This window comes from Triturus cristatus, chromosome 8, assembly GCF_964204655.1.
Source record: "Triturus cristatus chromosome 8, aTriCri1.1, whole genome shotgun sequence".
NCBI lineage: Eukaryota > Metazoa > Chordata > Amphibia > Caudata > Salamandridae > Triturus > Triturus cristatus.
Window position 1 is genome coordinate 1,183,948,229 of NC_140591.1, and position 21,759 is coordinate 1,183,969,987.

General features: G+C 47.1%; 1 protein-coding gene across 1 annotated transcript in view; it reads left to right on the forward strand.

Moving 5' to 3' along the window:
- The window catches only part of LOC146805589 (E3 ubiquitin-protein ligase HERC2-like), a 1,563,844-nt gene that overhangs the window by 216,431 nt on the left and 1,325,654 nt on the right, over window positions 1-21,759 (forward strand). Inside the window, 3 exon segments of the mRNA XM_085622871.1 lie at window positions 4,117-4,274; window positions 5,023-5,136; window positions 11,083-11,334. Of these exon segments, the coding sequence (XP_085478997.1) occupies window positions 4,117-4,274; window positions 5,023-5,136; window positions 11,083-11,334 (524 nt within the window).

Here is a 21,759-nt window from a genome sequence, read left to right on the forward strand (position 1 = left end):
TTGTAATAGCCTATGGCAGAAAATACCAAGATACCAGGAGGCTAGTTGTAGGAGAATGTATTTTTCAGTTTACTTTTCAATTACAGTTCAATTTTTACTTTTTGGTCACAGATTTTTCTCTATGCTTTTCCACCATTTCCCTCATGCTGGAAGTTATTGTGAGACCTACACAAAACCTTACTCGAGTAGGTTTCCAGTAGTGAGTCAGATCTTTTCACCTTTTGGAGCAACCACACATCAAATTGTAGTTCAGATTGGAGCTTTAATTCATAGTGTAAAGACTCCTCGTTCATCCCAACGTAGTAACATAACTATGTAGACTTGATCTTGAATTCCTCCATTTCAGATGTTTTATTTCACCCCACACAACACTGACCTATTAAAAAAAGGCCATAGAAGCTGTCCATTCACTCGCCACCCATGTTGAAAAGGTTTTGCTTTTGGTGTATGCAGATGCAGTATTTACTTCTTGACTTGATGCTTGACGCTCCCGTGGTGAATTGTTTGAACTTTTTTCATCCAAACCTGTCCGGCAGAGTTCGATATGGGCAGAATGGGGAGTGCTCTGAACCGTTTGGACTCCATAGAGGGGTGCTGCAAGTCTGCATCTTAGGTCCAGTATTGTTCATTGTTTAAATTAACAACTTGAATGATCATTTGATAGTGTGGGCAGGATGTACCACTGATTGGCTAGCAGCAGGTGCCTACATTGCTCTGTGCGGACGATGCTATCTTCTTTGTCCGCACTCCAAGAAGTCTGTTGCGCCTATTAGTCCTTCTCTTCTGTTCTGCTATCCCCGGATATAGCAAACACAAGGAGATGGTGGATGGTGCGCTGAAACTATTCAGACACTCATCCCCAGTCACAGATCTGGGTTGAATCCATCATCATTCTTTAGCTCACTTCACCACCCCAGTTCAGACACAGCTATATGCAAATCAGTCTTGACCCTGTGCCTCATGGGAACAGTCCAGCCTGAACCGCCAATCCCTAGATATGGTCATTAACTATTTTAAGTCCCATGTCATGGCTTGTGGTGCAGAGAGTGGTAATTTGAGACCTATGCATGTTAATTCTGACATGTTGTCAGTCGTCTCTATTTTCCCCTGCCCGGGGGTCTTCAACAGTAGAGGCCCTTGGCCCATTAGCATACCCTGTAGGTGCCTCAAATTGACAGTCTGTATGGCACCTTTCAACTTAATCTCCAAGGAACAGGGCAAACCAATCTCCCCTTTACTCAAAATGTATAGCTTCCAATGTGTTCCTGCTGCGATCTATGACACAGGCGTATAGGATTATGCACATACCCCGCAAATTGAAGAGAACTGCTTTTACTGTAGATTGCGGTTGCAACCCCCCCCGGTTGCCCTCACTTTGCGTGCCACAAGGAACTATGCCTTAAATATGTAAAGGATTACATCAAACTAGCCCCTTTGCGACTACGAGTGTCGATATGGAATTATAACAATGCTTCATTTAACTAGCTAGTAATCACGGACTGCCTTAGTTTTGATCAGGGGATGAATACACCATGGTTGCCTTACAACAAATCCTGCTTTGTCACTGGGCAGACCTGCCCTCTTCACTAACCCCACCAGCACAAATATGTGTACGATCTGGCTGAAATACACTTTCTTTAGGACAGGCAAATGAAGAAGAGGGATGTGGTTGAACTCCTGAGGCCCACCAATAGACAGATTATTATACTACTAACGCAGGCATTGAGCCCTATCTGAAGCCTACAGCCAATCATTGGGGAAAGGGCTTTCTTGCTAAGGTTCAGACTCGTTACTATACACAATTTACTCTGCTTCCCCTTAAGGCAGTATGGGAGTGGGTTTTCCTCCAGTATGCCCATGTTACTTTGTTTCCCCTCAATCCTTACTTCATTTTATCTTTTGCTGTACATGTTATATATTAGGTATACCAAGAGTTTTTTATTACCAATTTTGAAAGTATCATTTTAGCTTGTGCTGGCCCGCCCTTTTCTTTTTACCGTCACTGCTAGATCTGTCCTTACGCGCTGCCATGGGATCCTTTTAAAAATGTGTGGTTCGTCGTAGAAACCGTATGCACTGTTAATGCTGTTTTTATATGTATTTTAACTGTAATCTTGTTGTTTACAGTGATTAATGTTCACTTTTATAATTAATTGCTTCTAATTGAATAAAGTACTGTTTGTTTGTTTATCAGTCAACCTCATAACATCCTTTAAGGGATGGTTTTTGCTCTTTCGTCTATAATTTATAAACCTTGGCTTACAGTTCTCTCTGATAACAGAAAATCACAAAGCAGCTGTTGCTGCCTATGGGAAAAGTATTTACTTTATACCAGTATTAGGATTTTTGAAGGGTCTTAGATCAGTGTTTCCCCCACTCAGAAATCCTGCTTCCTCTTGGGAGTTAAATAAGACTTTCCTCTTGCCATCAATAACGTCTTCACTTAGGATTAGTGAGATTCAGGCCCAGTATTCTAATGAGCATTGTGCTCTGTTCTATAGGAGCAAGGTTGTTTTTAGAAATCCACCAAAGGTTTTGCTACATAGTGATAATGGATGTCCATGTAAGTGAAAGTATAGATTTAATTCCCTTTCCTGCAGGAAAGCCCCTTTACACTCTGGATGTAAAGGGGCTTCACTTTGAGAAGGAGATGAGAAAATCTAAACCATTGATTTCAATGATGGTCCCAACCGAACAAGAATGGTTACATGAAGCAGCCGGACCAGAAGCCCAAATAATAGGTTTCTAAAAGCCTAAGACTAATTCTGCTAGATAACAGTGGCTGTGCAGTCCTTTTAGAATCATCCCTTTGGTTTAGATTTGCAGAGTGGGTGCCTGTAGATCACTTCACACACCTATGAGATTAAACATGGGTAGCCAGCCTTTGATTAATTTTGAAGGTCGGGTAAGTCTTCTGTCCGCTTCCACTACAATGCTCTCTAGTGTTGACATGTCATCCTTGGGGATCTTAAAGGCACAGTATAGTTACTTGCTCTATGAAGGGTCAGATATGTGTACCCAGACCCTACTGTATGTATTTCTGTCCTTTGTATAGCACTTAGGATAATGGGATTGTGGAGATTTGGGTTTAGGTGCATTTATTATTGCTTTGGTGAGTAATCTTACTTTGAAAGGCATACTTTATTGACTTGGCAATAAAGCAAAAAATGTGCTTACCTTATCTAAAATAAGTTCATTTACTTTAAGTCTGAAAGTTACCTGCTATGTTCACAAACCTTGCCTGAACAGCAAAAGATCTAAAGTTTGATCTTTCTCAGCAGCTTTCATATTCCACTCCACATAGTGGATTAGTGCAGGAGATCCTCTGTAAATTGAATGGCGCTGTGACATTCTAATATATTTGTGGCAATCTGCATTCAGATTTGGTAACTGGATTAGTTTAGTGATCTTTATCCATAATTCAGTTTGTAGAAGAAAGTGAATCTGAAGTGTAGCATGATGGTAGTGATGCCTTTGTTATGGAGGGAGACGTTCTGCTTTAGTTGTAGCTTGAAAAGTTGTATATTGTTTTGACAAATCATTATAGGTGTTCAAAGATAGCTGATTTATTAAGGTGCCATTACTCTTTGGGTGTTGACTAGCCTTGCTTGCAAGTTACAGTTTATTTCTAACAGGTTTTATTCCCGATATGCTTTCAAACTGCTCAGCTACCAGTAGTCATAAGTTGTTGGCAGTTGCCGATAGTTGACCTAAAACATCAGTTGTTCTGCGTTTACATGAAATTTAAAACTTCTTTTATTTGGAGAGACTATAACGTTTTTAAAGCAAACTGCATTGCATACATGTCGAGCAGAAAAACTAAGCAAAGGTAACTTTACCAAAAGGTTTTCTTAGAGGTTCTTTTGACTATCCACTTCTGCGTGTTGGATGCTTAAGATAATACTTTGGATTCTAGTTTTATCTTTACTCCTGTATTCTTTAAGCACCTGACTAGTAACCCAGCCTATAAATCGAGATACATTTGATTCTGAGTGTGCTTTTGAATTAGAAATGTCTTTTTGATATACTGACATTGATAACACAGGCATGTGTGATTATGTATATGAAATTCCCCAAATTAATGAAATGCTCGGTAATTTTTTAATCTCTAAATAGGACTGTGGAAGAGCCTAAGATGATAGCTGCTTTGTCCGGAAAGCAGACTGGGAAGCATGTTGTTTGCATAGCTTGTGGAAGCTCTTACAGCGCTGCCATTACTGCAGATGGAGAACTGTTCACCTGGGGTCGTGGTAACTACGGCAGACTTGGACATGGTACTGACATATCCTTTTGTGTTTGAAAAGTGGGCCAAGCTCCTCAAAAGATCATTGTTGATTGTAATTGCATTATATTTCTACATAATACTCATTACTTTTTATGCCTAACTGATAAATGCAAAATTGCTGTCCCATCAAGTCTAACAAAAAAGAAACCTAATTTAGATAATTTCTTATAAACAAAATGGCTAGTTGATACATTTGGATTTTTTAAAAGAATGAGCATTTTGTTGGGTATGAAGAAGAATGGACACCCTTTCTCATTCAGACGAATCTGTAGGGTTTTGAATACAGGTAACTATTAACTACTTACTTACAGAAATACTTTTCTGACTGAAAATAGCTACATCCATGACTGCAATCTAATGGCCATTCCTGTGTAGTATTACCATATGTAAGTGTAATGTGCTTGAGGCAATCCCAAGCAAGGGGTGAGCAGTGGGGTTGTAGGACAAGGTAATTTTTCCATTTAATTTTTTCCCCCACTATATATAAAAAAAAAACAGCATTGTCTTTCCCCAGTGCTCCATTGTGGGAATGCTAACCCTTGAAAATGTCACTTCACTTCCCAGGCATGTGTATTGAATCCCAAGGATGACAGTAGAGTAGATCTGCAAACACATTTCTGAGATTTCTGTTTAAAACTGCCCTCTTCTTTTTATTTGGACTTCATGTCAGAATGTTTTTTAAAAGAACAGTGCTGATTTTCTAAATAATTACCAGTCTTTGCCTTTTATTTTTGCAGGCTCAAGTGAAGACCAGACGAATCCGATGCTGGTTACAGGACTGAAGGGTTTGAAGGTTGTGGACGTGTCATGTGGAAGTGGTGATGCTCAGACTCTTGCCGTCACTGAAAATGGTTGGTGGCTAAATATAACCCTCACCCAAATGTGTGTTAAATTTAGCTCTTTTTTTATGACCTTTCAAAGGATATACCTTGGATGCACCATTTACCATGTGTTTCACTGTAGTTGTTTAATGCTGTAGAATTAGTCCAAAATTACATTTTGCAGTTTGCTTCTGTAATAGATTCACATGCCTCCACCCAGTGGCTTGGCCCAAAGTGCCACTTCACAAATTAAACCTTTTGGTTGTCAAACCATAGATTTTAATGAAAATTGATTCCTGTTAGACCTGGCACCATTGGCGTGGGTCACCCTTCCATTTGTGTCTGTGCCTCAATGTATTTTTGTGCTGGTGTTAGCTGCTCAGGGCCCTGTGACACTGCCATCCAGTGCCACAGGGCACGTGCTCCCTATGGGAAAGTGTATTATGTGAATTGACTTCCATGTTTGGCTATTTGGTTTACTATCAGACCCTAGTAGAGTGCACCAGGGGTGCCAAGGGCTTGTATATCCAAATGCTGCTAGTGGGCTTGCAGCACTGGTTGTGCCACCCACAGAAGCAGCCTGGTAAAATGTATCTAAGGTCTGCCATTGCAGAACCTGCATGCAGTCTGGTACTGTCATGCTGACTGGGCAAGTGTCCCCACTTTCCAGTCCCTAAACCTTCCCTTACCTTCATATTAGTCACCCCTATGGTAGGCCCTAGGGCAGGGTACATTGTAAGGATAAGGTAGGACATGCCCTGAGGTGTGTGGCATGTCCTAATAGTGAATTACAGCCATTTTCGTTTTTCACTATTGTAAGGCTACCTGCTCTCCATAGGCCAGAATGGGCTGCTAGATTATAACACTCTATAATCCTAGCAGGCTCAGGAAGCATGGTAGAAATTCATGTTTAGTATGCCTGAACTCGGAATAATAAAATACATCTTTTAGCAAAGGTTATTTTAATATCCTGGGTTTGCAAATGCTACTTTTAGAAAGTTAGCCTTTGCGTGCCTAACCATTTCAGTCCGCCTCTGGAGGGGAGGGCTATCTTCTTTGTGTGTAGCTTGAGTGACAGGGCTGGGAAGTTCCAGGAGACAGGCTGGGGCTACCAGGTGGTGAATAGAGAGATTATACCAGGATGGGTGGGAGGAGTGCACCTTGACTCTGAATAGGGCAGTGCTCTGCCACCACAATGCTGGCTCCACCCCCTGGGGAGCGTCTGATGTCTCTGCCCTGCCTGCTGAAAGAAGAAGCCAGAGTCCCAACAACAAAGTGCTCCTCACTGAAAAGAACTGGACTGGGATTATGCAAAGGCCCCCCTGGCCTGTAAAGACAAAAGAAACTTGGTATAAATGTAGGAGCCCTGCTCCTAAGAAATCAGATCCTGATTGAACCACGAAGAAACTCTGCCTGACCAGAAGGACCTGGAAGAAGCTGAAGGAGGAGTAACTTTCCCTGACCTGGGGGATTGGCCTGCAGTTGGTGCATTGCTGAGAAAGGAGAGGAAAAGACTAAGAGAGACTTTGCACTTTGCTTTCAACAAATCTCCAAGGGCTTGGAAGAAGAGCTTGCCCCCTGAACTGAGTCCCAGGACCATTGGATTCATCTGCCTTCCAAAACTGAGTTGCCTGGACAATTCTTGCTTGTTTCCCGCTGGATTTGGCCCCAGTACGACTCGTACCCCATCCGCCGCGAAGCCGTGTCTTTGCTGCCCGGCACAGTGTGTCTACGCTGATCCAAAAGCGTTAGTACGCACCGTATTCCTCCCGGCTGCATCGCACCTAACCTTCCCTGCCGATTCGAGACGTACAACCCTGGCTGCCTAATCCTGTATGCTGGACCCAAGCTTCGCTGTCCCGCAGGTACGGTCCGTACGCTGCTAACGTACTGCACCGTGCCGTGCTCAGAGCCGAGACGCCGCATCGCACCGATCCTCGCTGTACGGCTCCGAGAAGTGTTGCCGCCTATCCGCACCGAAGGTACGGCTCAAACGCCGAACGCCACGGACTCTGCAAGCCGATCCGGGCAATCCGCACGTATCCCTGAATGTCCCGTACCGACGCCGCGACCCGACCAGCATCTGAATACGCTGCCGAGCTACGACCCGGACCCATCGACTTGTCCCGCACTGTCCGTCGCGGACCCTACAAAACCAAGGTACTTTGTTCTGTTCGCACCGCAGCGTGCACGCTACGGAACCCGAAGTCCGCACCGATTGTTTGACTCGTACTTTCCTTGTTTTTAATGCCAACGAGTCGCACATCCAGGTACGAACCGTACAACGCCTGAAAAGAAGCGTAATTGACTGAAAGAAGCCTATTTTTGCATTTTAAGCCTTTTTACAAGAACATTGAACTTTAAAATAATACTGTGGTCATTTTATTCGTTATTCTGGTCTTGTGCTAAGCCTTATATAAAGAAAACTATTTTTGATACAACCCTGACTGGTGTCCATTTGTGGTGTGTCATTGTATTGCTGTATGTGTTCACAAATGCTTAACCTATGACGCCCTGAGAATAGTCTTGACTGCTTGCGCCACACTACCTAAAGGGTGAGCAGGGGTTATTTGAAAGGGTGATCCCCTTACTCTGACTTAGAATTGAGATTCCCTGCTTGTCGCAAGTGCATACCTGTGCCAACTAGAGATTCCCAATTCTAACAATTCCTGTATAATGTTGACTGAATTCCCTAATTTCACTCACAACTTGGACATTAAACTGATGGTTTTATGTTCCGTGCTTCTGAATGATGTTAGCATGTGCAAAATAAATTGGTTTTAAACCTATTCAGTTTCAAGGGGAACATGAGTGGATCTCATTTTGAGCCCAATATTTGACAGGGATGAGTAACCCTATATTTTCTCAGCTCACAACACCTTTTGAATCCCATGGCCAAAATTCAAACATTCCACTGGCTACATGAATCAATATCACTTTATCACCCCAAGGCCTGGCCCCCTTTCTTTAGTTTGGTTTACCTCCTAGCGAGTCCATATTTTTTAGAAGTGAGAACTGAGTTGCACAGTGATCCTGCTTCAGTAAGTGGTATCGCTCAACAAAGTCATTTCAGCAACCTGATAAAAATTTACAAAATACATGTACAATTAATAAAATGAAACCAAAAACTCACTTAAGTTAACTAGCAAATGACTATTTCACTGAGTGGATATTGTGTGCATGCTTTCATAATAAAATGGAATACTATTTAATTTCCTTTCAGGACGTGCCCTACCGACATTAGAGATATTTTAATCTTAGTACTTGATTTTTAATAAAACACAACAAATACTTCTTCACATGACAACACCATGCTATAGCATATACAATCCAAGCTGAGAGCGGTTGTCTCTTATTTCATATTTGTTATGGATTGCAGTGTTATTGACAACCAAATCATACCATCAGTGATATATCAGAAGTATGCTATTACATTATGAAGTAATTGTTGAGACGAGTTAGTCAGCTCCTCTTCTCTGTTCAGAATATTAAGGAATGAACTGAACACATCAAGAGCCTTGTAGGCTAGGAGTAGTGGCTGGTTAATTGGGCAAGAAATGAAAATTATACAAGGTGTATAGACCAGAACGAAGTGATCCCAGTACTTCAAGAATGGTAAGCAGCGGTAGGGAAATCAGGGAGCTAGGCAGGAGAATATCAAGCAACCCGACCACAGAGCTCCCCACTGCACACACACAGGCGCCTGAGTGTGTGACCAATCTGAGTAATACTGACCATACCAATTGCAGAAAAATAATAAATGAGACTCGGCTAAGACCTATCTGATGGCATGTTGAAAGAGGAGGGATATCATCTTTAATATTCGTCTGAAATGCTAGCTGTAGTTCATCCCAGCCCTGTGACAGGAAGGACTTCCTTTGTCCTTTTGTCTATTCCTGCTTGTTCGCATTGCTTCCTTCTGCTGCCCTTGTGACATTTATGGGCTGCAAGGGGCGCAGTAGTCTTCCAGTGTCAGATTACCATGTGTTTTGCAAGTAATAGAGAGTGGTCCAGGAAGCGGCTGTGAGACATTTATTTTTCTTTTTTCCTAGTGGGCTTAAACACTACAAGGGCTCAAACCTCCCATTTATGTTAAGTTGGGAACTCTGCAACTTGGCTGAGATGTGTTGTGACTGCTGTCCAAATACTGTGTTAGAGCACGGTGTGACCACATCATATGTAACAGGTCTGTTCTAGGCATTTGAGAAAGCAGGAGCCAGATCCAGCAAATAAATCATGTATTTTACTAGGCGCGAGATGGGTACCAAAAAGAACTGCATGAGTTTAAATCTGGCATTCTAGACATAGTTGCTCGGTATGCCAAGATGCTGCCCCATTCCTTGTCTTTAAGGGCCCTCCCAAATTCCGCTTCCCATTTCTCCCTGAGTTTAGCTAGGGGAACCAGAGTGTGTTTGGTGTGCTCTTTAGTGAGTGAGCTAATGAGGCGTCAGCCATTCCACATAATATGACAATCCTGTAGGAACGCACATGTAAGCGGTTCCACTGAGTCAATGTTCCAGTCCAGCCAGAGCGAACATCGCAGATTTATACACTAAGAATTGGTCTTTGTGAATAAAATAGTGTAATTTCATCTAGGGATAAACTGAGGCCATCTTGGAAAAGATCGCCCAATGACGAGAGACTAGCAGAATTCCAGCGCTTCCAGTTAGTCTCAGTGAGGGTGCTCCAGATGTCCAGTCAACAATGAAGAGGAATAGCGGGCACACAAGGAGGAGTCTGAGCAGTTCAGTTGTAAGCTTCTTCTAAAGTAAACATAACCACTTGCAGCAAACTGAGGCGCAGAGTGCTAGTTTAGTGCACAGGAAAGAAGAGCTGTATTGTTCCATTGTCGGCGGCGCCAGCAATGTGGCTGTACAATCTATGCATAGTTTCTTATATTCTTGTGCACAAATCATGCATGCATCATTCCCAGTCATTGTTGGAATTTTCTGTAGAAATTTTAAATGAGCATTGAAAAATGCCCTAATTACAGATAGTTCTGTATACAGACAATCCACCACATTTAAGACCCGCAGAGCTGCAAATGAGGTGGAGGTGGTTTGTGCTTTCACTCGAGGTAAGGTTTCCTTGCATTAGATTTTCTGTGAGCTGCGCTCTTGGCATTCTCGATGAAACTCTGAAACTCAAAAATTAGTCTGAATTCTATATTTGATAATATCATAAGGATAACCATAGCTGAGTTGCCACTAAATTGGGACCAAGATTTGAAACTTGGACTACAATACAGATTGGGTTCCCTGAAGGTAAGGCTGTGGGTGGAGATCTGGCCCACCAATGTAAATGTTGCTGGCATGTTATATTCCAAGTTCCTTCTTCATGGTGTTTTTTCATTATTTAAAGTCTGCTTAGGAAGTTAAGAAAATAAATGAAACTTAACTATTGCAGCTGATATAACAGCGCATATTGACTTGAATCTACTGGTTACAGTAAACGCATTTTGTTTATAGCATTTAACGTTTTGTGTCTTATTTGAATAGAAGCCAGAAATTGAACGTTTTACCATTTAGACTTTGAGTCATGCACTAGTGATTTCTATATTGTGCAAAGATTACTTAAGATTTATAGTTGATGTGTGATGTTTGCAATCAGTTTACCACATAAGACGATTCAATTTCTCTTTTGGAAGCTCTTTTGATAATCTGTATCAAATATGAGAAGTCTTTAATATGTCGAATACATTTGTTTAATATAGTCCTCCTCCTTTCAGTTATTGAGATCTTGTAGTCGGAGTACAGTGCTTGAACTAGTAATCTGAGTTATTAGTAATAATTACATTTTTATCTCTGATCCAAGACCTCCCCTAAAGTGTAGTCTTTAATGGAATAAATACAGAATCAAGTAATTAAATGACTGTGTTGCAGTTAAACATGTTTGCATGTGATTCATATGGCTTGAATTTCAAAATAATAAAAAAACATTAAAAAAAGTTGTCCTCTAAAAATAATTGTCTTTCAGGTCAAGTATGGTCTTGGGGTGATGGAGATTATGGCAAATTAGGAAGAGGAGGAAGTGATGGATGCAAAACTCCCAAAATGATAGAAAAGCTCCAGGACCTCAATGTTATCAAAGTCCGCTGTGGGAGCCAGTTTTCTGTTGCACTCACCAAAGAAGGTCAGGTGTATACTTGGGGCAAAGGAGACAACCAGAGACTTGGCCATGGAACTGAAGAGCACGTGAGGTACCCAAGACTTCTGGAAGGTTTGCAAGGTATGTGGAGTTTTCAAATTTTCTTGGGCGGGCGTCTGAGTATAAGGAATTTGTGACAACGCTGTGTCATGACTGTGGTAGATGTTTTCCTCATAAGCCACCAGGTAACAGAGGCTAGACATTGTGGGGTGCATTAGTAAGTGCTAGTGTGAAAGGTGGTGTCTGCACAGGATCATTTACGGTTTTGTTTTACAGCTGTATTCATCACGTTGGAGAAAAATATTTGTTTTGAAGTGGTACACAATATCTTGATTGCATTACAAGTCTGCAATTAATTTAAGTAGGTGTGAAATAGGTGTTGGCATGCTGCCCGGAATGCAGATGTTTTTTCTAGCTTACTAATAGTGCTCATTCTGGTGATCGCAAATCTACTCTGACACTAACCTAATTCCCAAGGTAAGTTTTTCCAAAATTAATGATCGGAACCTAAGTAAATGCTTTTGATGGTGCTCTTTCCACTTCAAAATAAGCATGTTTGAGGCATGTGAGCTGTAGATCACATGCTTTGCATACTCCTGCCATCTAGTGTTTGGTCTGGATGTTTGCAATTCGTTTTTCTTCGAAGAAGTCTTTCCAGTCACAAGGTAGATGACTCCTCCTTTCGGTGATAGTGCGCATGGGTATCGACTCAATTGTTAGTGTTTTTTTTCCGCCATCATATTTGAAAGTGTATTGCTGCGCTCCGGTTCAAAACCATTCTTCGGGTACCCCTCGGTGCGCAATCTACTCTACCCTCAACGGTATTGTTTTCGTACGCGTATCCCACTTCTCCGCTTATTGTATTGGTCGACAAAACTTCTATTTCGATCGGAAAACTCATGATAGACAATCTGGTATCACCGCTTCAGTCCCCCTCGCAGTCGATGGAATGAACTCCATTTAAATTCTGTCCTCGGTGCCTCGCGAAGTATCCGCGCACCGGCTCACACGAAGTGTGCAACTGGTGCTTATCTCCGGAGCACAACAAACAGAGCTGCGACACGTGCAAATATTTCCGTTAGAAGAAGACGCTCCATGATTGTCAGGCTTGACATTGTGAAATGCAGAGACAAAACATTGAAACCACGCCGGATATCTTTGGAGAAGGTTCCGAGCAAGAAGATTACGACGCGCAAGTGGCCGAAGAAGAACCTGTATCCGTTTCGGAATCGGACTCTGGCATGTAAGAACACGTGCCTCAAGGTCAACGTATCGTGAGTACTGAACACCCCTTGCCCCAAATACCTATTCATCTCAAGCAAAAGGCTCCAATCCCACCTCCGCCTTCGGGTCACGGTCGGCACAGTGAAGATGTTTCCAAGACCCCACCTTTCGGCTCGGCACCGAAAAACGCACCAAAGCCTTCCAGCTCGGGATAGAGTCGCCATAGTCTGGCATCGAGCCGAAACCTTTGGGCTCAAAACCGAAAACCGCTTCGGACATGAAACATTCGATGCCGAAACCAAATCCGGCTTCTAAACTTAAACCTTTGGCACCAAAAATTCATCTGACCCCGGCACCGAAAACTTCAGGTCCGAAACAGAAAGAAGCAGCAGGACCCCTATATCGATGTCCCACCTCCAAAATCGGACCCCAAACATAAAGAACTCTATATTAATCCTCAGACAGGACATCTTTCTACCAAATTGCCTCAGAAACGTAAACCAGAGTCAGAGGACGCTTATCATATTCCTTTGAGGAGGAAGCATGTTGATACTAACCCCTCTCCTCCTCCTCCTTCATCACCTCCTTTCCCACAGTTACACCACTTACTAATTACACCAACTAACTCTCTTCAACGACCTGATGATGGGAATGGTGGGGATGATCCTTTACCAGCAGATCCTTGGAAAGACTATAACACTAACTTACCCACAGATACATTTGCCAGACCTTTACCGTACAAAATCTTCCCCACCTGACGACAATGTAGGGTGCATAGGATTAATATCTAGAGCTGCAGAGTATCATGGGTTGCAATTGCATAAAGAATCCCTAGAAGAGGACTTTCTATTTGAAACCCTTAGTAGCTCACAAAGGTCCACTCACACTCTCCCTATGATCGAAGGCATGATGAGACATGCAGACGATATATTCAAAGATCCTGTTGGTGCTTACATTCTTACCCCCAGGACAGACAAAAAGTAAAAGCCTGCCCCATCAGATACAGCTTTTATTAAAGAGCAGTTACCACTGGACTCTCTAGTAGTCTTTAATGCCTGATTGCCAATTCACAAACTTCAGGGCACCCCAACGTCCTCACCCCCGGCCCCACCCGCCCACCCACCCCCTTGCCCCCCAGACAAAGAGTCCAAACTATAGACGCCTCCAGTAAAAAGGGTTCTGTAGTAGGGGATCTCTGTGTATAGTCATAATCTAGTGAATAGTCCCGCCCATGTGCGTGGACCCCGGAGCAATAAAAAATAATCTCTAAAAGGTGACAAATCATGCAGACCTGCATACACCTTTAAGAGAGAATTTAATTTAAAGACAGATAATGCAGCCTATACCCACAGGCTGCACTGTCCAGTACTTCAACTAGAATTCCACCAACATCCACAAACAGCACTGCCTGTCTAGTTTTTCTCCACATAGGAAAAAACCCTGCCTCTACCAGCAAAAGCCTCTGGAATGATAGAGAGGAAGGAGTGGACAGACAAGCCCCATAGGCTGCCATTATGTGGCTTAGAACAGGATACTGTGCCTTTAAGAAAACTTTCCAGATTTCCAGAACTTTCCCCAGTATCCCAGAATGCCCAGCAGGTCCCATTTACTTTCAGTTCTTTTTTCCGGCTCCTGCTAGCAGGACCCTGGAGCATTGATCTCTCCCTTTTTCAAGGGTTTATTGGAGATTTTGTGTATTTTTGTCACTTTTTCAAGTGCTTAGTAGCTGGTACTGTCAACATGCCTGGCTTGTTCGACAAGTGCCCGGAATGTGGTAGAAAGAAGGCTAAAACTGATCCACACGAGGTGTGTATAGGTTGCCTTCCCCAGTCCCACGTGCCTGAAGACTGTACCATCTGCCACTCGTTCTCAGCCAGGACCCTGAGGGACAGAATGAAAATCAGGCTTCAAGTTCTGGAGGAGAGAAGACTGAAGGCACCAGGTGGGTCTGGAGGGGCTGATTTGGCCCATACTGAGGCCTCTGGGGGGCTCCCCATGGGCAGGAAGACCAGTAAGCGCTCCCACTCCCCGTCGACGTCGAGGGCGTCGACGGCGACGTCTTGGAGGATGACCACCGTCTGTTCGCCGTCCCCCCAGGGCTCTGGGGGGAAGCGGCGTCGACGATCGGCGTCGAGGGACCTGAATAGGCCGCCGTCGACTACATCGGCGGCGTTGACTCCGTCCTCGGCGCCGTCCAGCAGTCGGCGTCGAGATCGGACCCGGCGTCGGCGCTCGCCGTCGAGGGGAGATCGCCGTTCGCCGTCGATGAAGAGGAGACAGTTGACGTCGCCGCCGCAGAGGAGATCGGCGTCGAGACGGTCGAGGAGATCGCCGTCGAGGAGATCGCCGTCGAGGAGATCGCCGTCGAGGCACAGGTCGCCGTCGAGGCGAAGGTCGCCGTCGAGGCGAAGGTCGACGTCGAGGCGAAGGTCGACGTCGAGGCGAAGGTCGACGTCGAGGAAGAGAGACTCACCGGACTCGGTGTACTCTGTGGTGTATACGCCTCCTCGGATGCCTCCGTCACCTCCTCCCCTCCCACCGCCTCCGACGCCTCCACCACCAACGCCGCAGCCTCCACCTCCACCACCGCCACCTCCACCGCCACTGCCTCCACAGCCGTGGACACTGCCTCCGCCGCCCCCACCTCGGTCGCTGCCACGCACTCCAGTAGGACCGCCGCCGGTTCCCCCGCGGTCGGTTTCCCTTCCGAGGTACCCGACTCCGCCGCAGGGAACCCCGAAGCCACGACGCCCGCGGTCGCCGGGCCCGGCTAGACCGGCGGACAGGCTGAAGCCGAAGAACGGAGCCGTGGACGGTCATCGTCGGACTCAGGACGACGCCGTAGGAGGCACAGGTCCAGGTCGCACACGCGCTTCTCGACCAGAGACTTTTCCCCGACGCTGTCGGACTCACCGGGGACTAGGGTGTCTCCCGTGGACGATTTGGTCTCTTTCCAGGAGGTGCTGTTGAGAGGGGCAGCAAAGTTGGGTATCACGGTGACGGTTCCAACACCCACGACGTCCGTGATATTCGAGACGCTCCATAAGAAACATCTGTCTCGCCCTCTACTGCCTCTTGTACCAGGACTGGTGGAACCCGCGTTGGAGCTGTTCCTCACTCCCGCAACGACGAAGGCCGCCCCCTCCAGGCTCATGAAAAAGTATAGGGCCCCAGAGTCGGACCCTACCTTTTTGAGAGTGGACCCGATGCCGGATTCGGTCATCGTGACGGCGGCGAGGAAGCAACATGCGACCGCCCCTTCGTCGACGGTCCCGCCGGACAAGGAAAGCCGCTGGCTGGACTCTGCGGGCAGGAAGGTGTGTGGGACCGCCGCCACCACCATGAAGGCGGCGAGTGCAGGGGCTTTGTTGGGCCGTTACGACCGGGCCCTGTGGGAGTTCCTGCAGCAGTATGCGGACCTGCTGCCCCGGGACAAGTAGGAGGACTTCTTGGAGACAGTGCGCAAAGGCATGCTGGTTTCTAATCAGGTGATCGGCGCAGCGGCGGATGTATCCTTGCTGGCCGCCCACGCATACTGTCATGGCGTCCACCAGAGGCGGCATTCGTGGCTGCGACTGACGTCCCTCAAGCCAGAGGCGCAGCAAAGAGTGGCCAACCTGCCCTTCTCGGGGGAAACCCTGTTCGGGAAACATGCGGATGATGAGATGGCCCGCATGAAGGCGGAGGCGGAAACCCTGACGGCCGTCGGGTTGGAGAAGGCGGAGAAGAAGAAGCGCCCGTTCCAAAGGTGGTTCGGGTCTTCGGGCAGAGGGCGTGGGCAGGGTTCGGGACAGCAGCAGCAACAACAGCAGCAGTTCCGCAAGCCCTTCCAGAAGCGCCAGAGGGGTAGAGGAGGCCAGCAGGCTACCACCACTACCAAGGGCCCGGCCGGGTCTCGGCCCTGAGCGGTTACTTCCCCCTCAACCGTTACCCACTCCAGTGGGGGGAAGCATTCAATTTTTTCCGGCAGAGTGGAGAAAAATTACTCAGGACAAGTGGGTGCTGAATATTGTTTGCAATGGATACAGTCTTCGGTTTATCAGCCCGCCTCCAGCGATTCCGCCGGTCAGCTCTCGATTCCAGCTGAGAGAGCTCCAGGCGGAGGCAGACATCTTGTTGAGAAAAAAGGCGGTAGAAGAGGTACCTCTGTCTCAAAGGGGAAGAGGTCTGTACTCTCAGTTCTTCCTCGTTCGCAAGAAGGACAAGAACGAGTTCAGGCCCATTCTGGATTTGCGACAGGCAAACAAATGGATTCGCAGAGAGAAGTTTCGCATGCTATCGTTGCACCAGATTTACCCTCAGCTGCAACGGGGAGACTGGCTCTGTGCCATAGATCTACAGGATGCGCACTTCCATGTGCCCATAGCACGGAAGCACAGGAAGTTCCTGCGATTCCAAGTCGGCGCCAATCACTATCAATACACAGTACTGCCATTCGGGCTAAAGTCTGCGCCCAGGACCTTCTCGAAGTGCATGGCGGTGGTGGCGGCACACCTGCGGAGGAACAAGGTGTTTGTCTACCCGTATCTAGACGATTGGCTGATCAAGGCTTCATCCTTCTCGGAAGCGCAAGAGCACTTCCGATGGACGTGCGCTCTCTTGCACAAGCTGGGGTTACACGTCAACATGTCCAAATCGGTCACGACTCCGGTCCAGTGCATACAGTACCTGGGGGCCTCCATCGATACGCGGTCAGCAAGCGTGTCTCCTTCGGAGGAGAGACGGTTATCACTCCTTCGGAAGGCTCAGGACCTCAGGACTGCTCCATCGACGACAGTGAGGAAGGTGTCTTCTCTACTGGGATCGATGGCCTCCTGTATCTTCCTCACGCCTCACGCACGGCTACACATGAGACCACTGCAGGAGTGCTTGGAGGATCAGTGGGATCAGAGGACAGGCTCTTGGGACGACAAGATACGACTGTCGCTGCATGCTCTTCAGTCTCTGAAGTGGTGGTGTTCGGCGGAAAACCTCCTCAAGGGGGTTCCCTTCCACAAGGACATTCCCACGACGAGTGTAGTGACGGATGCTTCTCTCCAGGGCTGGGGAGCGCATTCCGGGGACTTGCAGATTCAAGGAAAGTGGTCTCCTTTGGAATCGACGTACCACATCAATTTCCTGGAACTCAGATCTGTCTTCCTGGCACTGAAGGCCTTCCTTCCGTCCTTCCAGACCAACTCGCTGCTGATACAGACGGACAATACAACCACGATGTATTACCTCAACAAGCAGGGGGGGGTCGAGATCGCGCACTCTGTCGCAGGAGGCGCAGGCGATCTGGCTGCTGGCCCGAGGACTGACGATTACGGCCACGCATCTGCCAGGGGTGCAGAATGCTCAGGTGGACGCCTTGAGCAGGCTGATGCAGGAGAACCACTGTGAGAAGTTGGCCTGGTATATGATGCTCACTAGTTAAAGTGATCACCTTGTACCATGCCAAGCAACCCTTATGGTGTGGTTGTAAGTCAACCTTTTCGGACTAGCTGCCCTAGTGGTAGCGTAGGCTAAGCAGTCTTTGAGGCTAAACTCGTGAAGCGTGTTAAGCCAGCTGTTTCACCAAATGCAACCCCCTTTTATACCAATGAAAGGACACCACACAGATATATATTCAAAATATATATGTATTTATTTCTCAAAGTAACCCCTAGTCTCTTTATGAGCACAGGAGCACAAATCGTCAAATAAGATTACAGTAGAATACACAGAAGTTGCACTTTATATGGATAGGCCCTGGTGGCCACTCGAACCATATACTAAAATAGTGGTATAAGTACCACGAACAGAAAAGGGAAAAGGCCTAGGGCCTCTAGAATCGCTGGGCCTACAAGGAGCTAACTTCAGTTAGTGAACAGGAGGTCCACGGGTGGCGTGTGCAGAGCAAATAGTCACACGCGTGCTCCCATAGGTTTCAATGGGTGCGTAAAAAGTACAAAGTTACTGCAAAGAGGATCTTCCGGATGGACTAGGAACTCAAGATTTGGAACACAGGCACTAGAGATGTAATACTACACTTGGGCACAGGTGTGCCAGCTTTACCTCACCCACAGGAAGCGGGTGCATAGGCCTCGAAGTGCGTCAGGTTTCTTCTATCTGTTCCGTGGAGCTTGAAGACAAAGATGCTGCAGGCGGTCGGTCCGGGAGAGATGCAGTGGATCCAAGAGTGGATCGGAGATGTTGAAGACCTGTAAGCAGAGGGGACAGTGTTCACAGTCACTAGCCAGTGACCAGCGTGGCACCAGGTGGGTACCAGGCAATGTCGGGTGCAAACAGGAAGAAAGGTTTAGCTTGTCTCTGCAGCCACGTGGTCCCTGGAGGTCGACGACGTCCAGGAGTCGGTTCACGAGCTGTCCCACGCAGGCTCTCGCTGTCGGCGGTGTCAGCGACTTGATCGAAGCAAACAAGCCTTGGCAAAAGCAATTGTTGTAGGAGATGAAATAAGCTGATTGTTCTGACCCGCAAGGTCAGAAGGACTGCTCCTTTGGAGGGGAGCAAGGGCCAGTCTGGAGCAACCAGACCAGCGGTGTATTTCGTGAAGTTCGTCACCAAGATGGCTACTAGCCAGCGGGCCAGCAACCGGTTAGGCGCGTCGAGTGGCAAAATGCAGAAGGGCCCCACGCAGATCGTGGAGATGCTGGAGGGCTCACCTTTGGTGCAGATGCTGCTCGAGGGTTGGGCTTCTCAGATCCCAAAGCACAACTTGGAGGGAGCCTCGGTTGTTGCACTTGTCAGCTTGTCGTGGTCGTTTCAAGATGGCTGGCTCCACGTGTCTCGGTGCCTCCACGGGTCTCCTCTTTTCAGGGACTGTGGATCGGGCGGTGAGAGGTCTGGAGGTCCAGGTCTTGTCAGTCTCTGGGCTCGGGCTCCGGCGGGAGGCGGCGGCAAAGCAGACGTGGATTCGCTGGATGGTGCTTGCGTTAGCAAGGTGGTCACTCCCTGACAACAGGGGAGATTTCCTTCAGTCTTCTGTGCAGCAGAATGTCGAAGTTCCCGTCTTCTTAGTTTCAAGTTGATTCCAGGATGTCTGAAGTCTTAGGACACAGCTCCTACCTTTAAGCGGATTCTAGGGGCCGGACTACCTGCTAGGTCCCTCCCTATGGGTGGGACCAGGAAGGGGGGTGGTTACACCCCCAATCCTTTGTCCAGCTCGCCCCAGGCCCGGGACTGGTGTGCCCCAGGACCGGTTTGAACTGGCATATGCACCGAGGCTCCTTGTGAGCCACAGGCATGTCTGGTTCCTTTCAAGCCCTACCTGACCAATACACAAAATCCTGTCTGGGGTGGTGCATGCACCTCCCCTGGCAGGAAACCCTTTGTCCACACCTCCCAAGCTGGAAGGACTCCCAGCAGCAGCAGGGCAGACTTGTGTCTGTGGTGGCAGCATCCATTTTGTGGAGCTGAGGCTATGTCTGATTTTACCCGGGTTTCAGGTACTGTACATGTCGTGTCCCTCTAGAAGGGTGGAATGCTAACCCCGTCGCCAGAATTGGCGAGGGGTTAGTATTCCAATTCGTATGACATCTTACTCGACATGTTTTGATAAAGCCAAACCAAAGTTAGCATTTAACCGCGAGGTTCATAATGCACTTAAGAGTATATGGTATGACGATATCTGGAAACAGTAGAAGGAAGTTGTTCCGACCACTGCAGACAGGCTCAGCTCATGCCAGAGCACCATCTCACATGGAACCAAGCACTCTGCCTTCAGGATTGTTAAGGCCTGCCATAGGAGTGACTTATAGGTTACCATGTGTCCCATTTAAGGTTAGATATAGGTATACTACACCTAAGTAAGAGGTGATTACACCAACTTACCCCAGCTGAGTGATCAGCCAGTTGTGTCAAATTGTTAGGCCAAGCCTGGGGTGGCATAATACATGCTTCAGCCCCTGGCAGGCCTTGGGTACACCAATGCCCTGGGTACCTAGTGTACACTGGTACAGGGGCTGACAGGGTGATCCACTTCCAATTGGTTATGCACCTAGGGTGCATAGTTTTAATTTAGTAGAGAGAACAGCAGGCTGGGGGTCTGATTGGCAGGCCCACAGCCTCAATATGTCAAAAACCAGTGAAGCAAAAAGCAAAAATTTGGGGTGACCATAGGATAGCAGACCCTACTCTCCTACAACCACGAATGGGTCATAAACGACGAAGTACTAGAAGAAGTCTTCGCAAGGTGGGGGACTCCAGACGTAGATCTGTTCGCCACCGCCGAAAACAGCAAATGCCGAGACTTCGCATCCAGGTACTACCAGCGGGGGACGCTGGGGAATGCGCTATGGATCGATTGGTCGAACAGCTTTCTGTACGCTTTTCCACCCATTCCCCTGATTCCGGCGGTGCTCATCAAGCTGTCCCAGTCCAGGGCGCGGATGATCCTGATCGCCCCGGAGTGGCCCAGGCAGTGGTGGTTCACGGACCTTCTTCACCGGTCTCTCCTTCCTCACATGCGGTTGCCGTGCAGGCCGGACCTTCTCTCGAAGTTCGGGGGGCGGATGGTGCACCCCAACCTCTCGTCTTTGAGTTTGGCGGCATGGCTCCTGAAATAGTGCAATATGGCCATCTGAATCTACCAGACGATTGTATGGACATACTGAAGGAGTCTAAACGACCTTCCACTAGGACATCCTATGCTTACAAGTGGAAGAGGTTCTGTATCTGGAGTAAGTCCAAGAACTTTGACCCGACAACATGTAAGGAAGATGTCATCCTTCCGTACCTTTTACATCTGGCGCAGTCTGGCCTTAATTTCCATTCCATTAAGGTACATCTGGCTGCTTTGACTGCTTACAGGAAATGCCCTTCACAGACTTCCTTCTTTCAGATCCCTGTGGTCAAGGATTTTTTGGAAGGCTTGAAGAAAGTGTTTCCTCCCGTCAGACTTCCCTCGCCTTCCTGGGACTTGAATGTGGTGCTGTCCAGACTGATGAAGGAGCCTTTTGAACCCATTCACAAGGCTTCATTGCAGCACCTATCCTGGAAGGCGGCGTTCCTAGTGGCCATTACATCGGCCCGCAGGGTGAGTGAACTTCAGGCATTATGTTGTCAAGAACCTTATACTGTATTTCATGCTGCTAAGGTTGGGATGCGTACTCACCCTAAATTTCTTCCTAAGGTTATCTCTGATTTTCATGTCAACCAGACCATAACTTTACCTACGTTCTTTCAGAATCCCTCTTCGCCAGCGGAAAGGTCTCTCCATTCCCTGGATGTTCGGAGGGTGTTGAAATTTTATCTGGATAAAACCAAGGATATTCGTAGGTCTGACCAATTGTTTGTTAATTA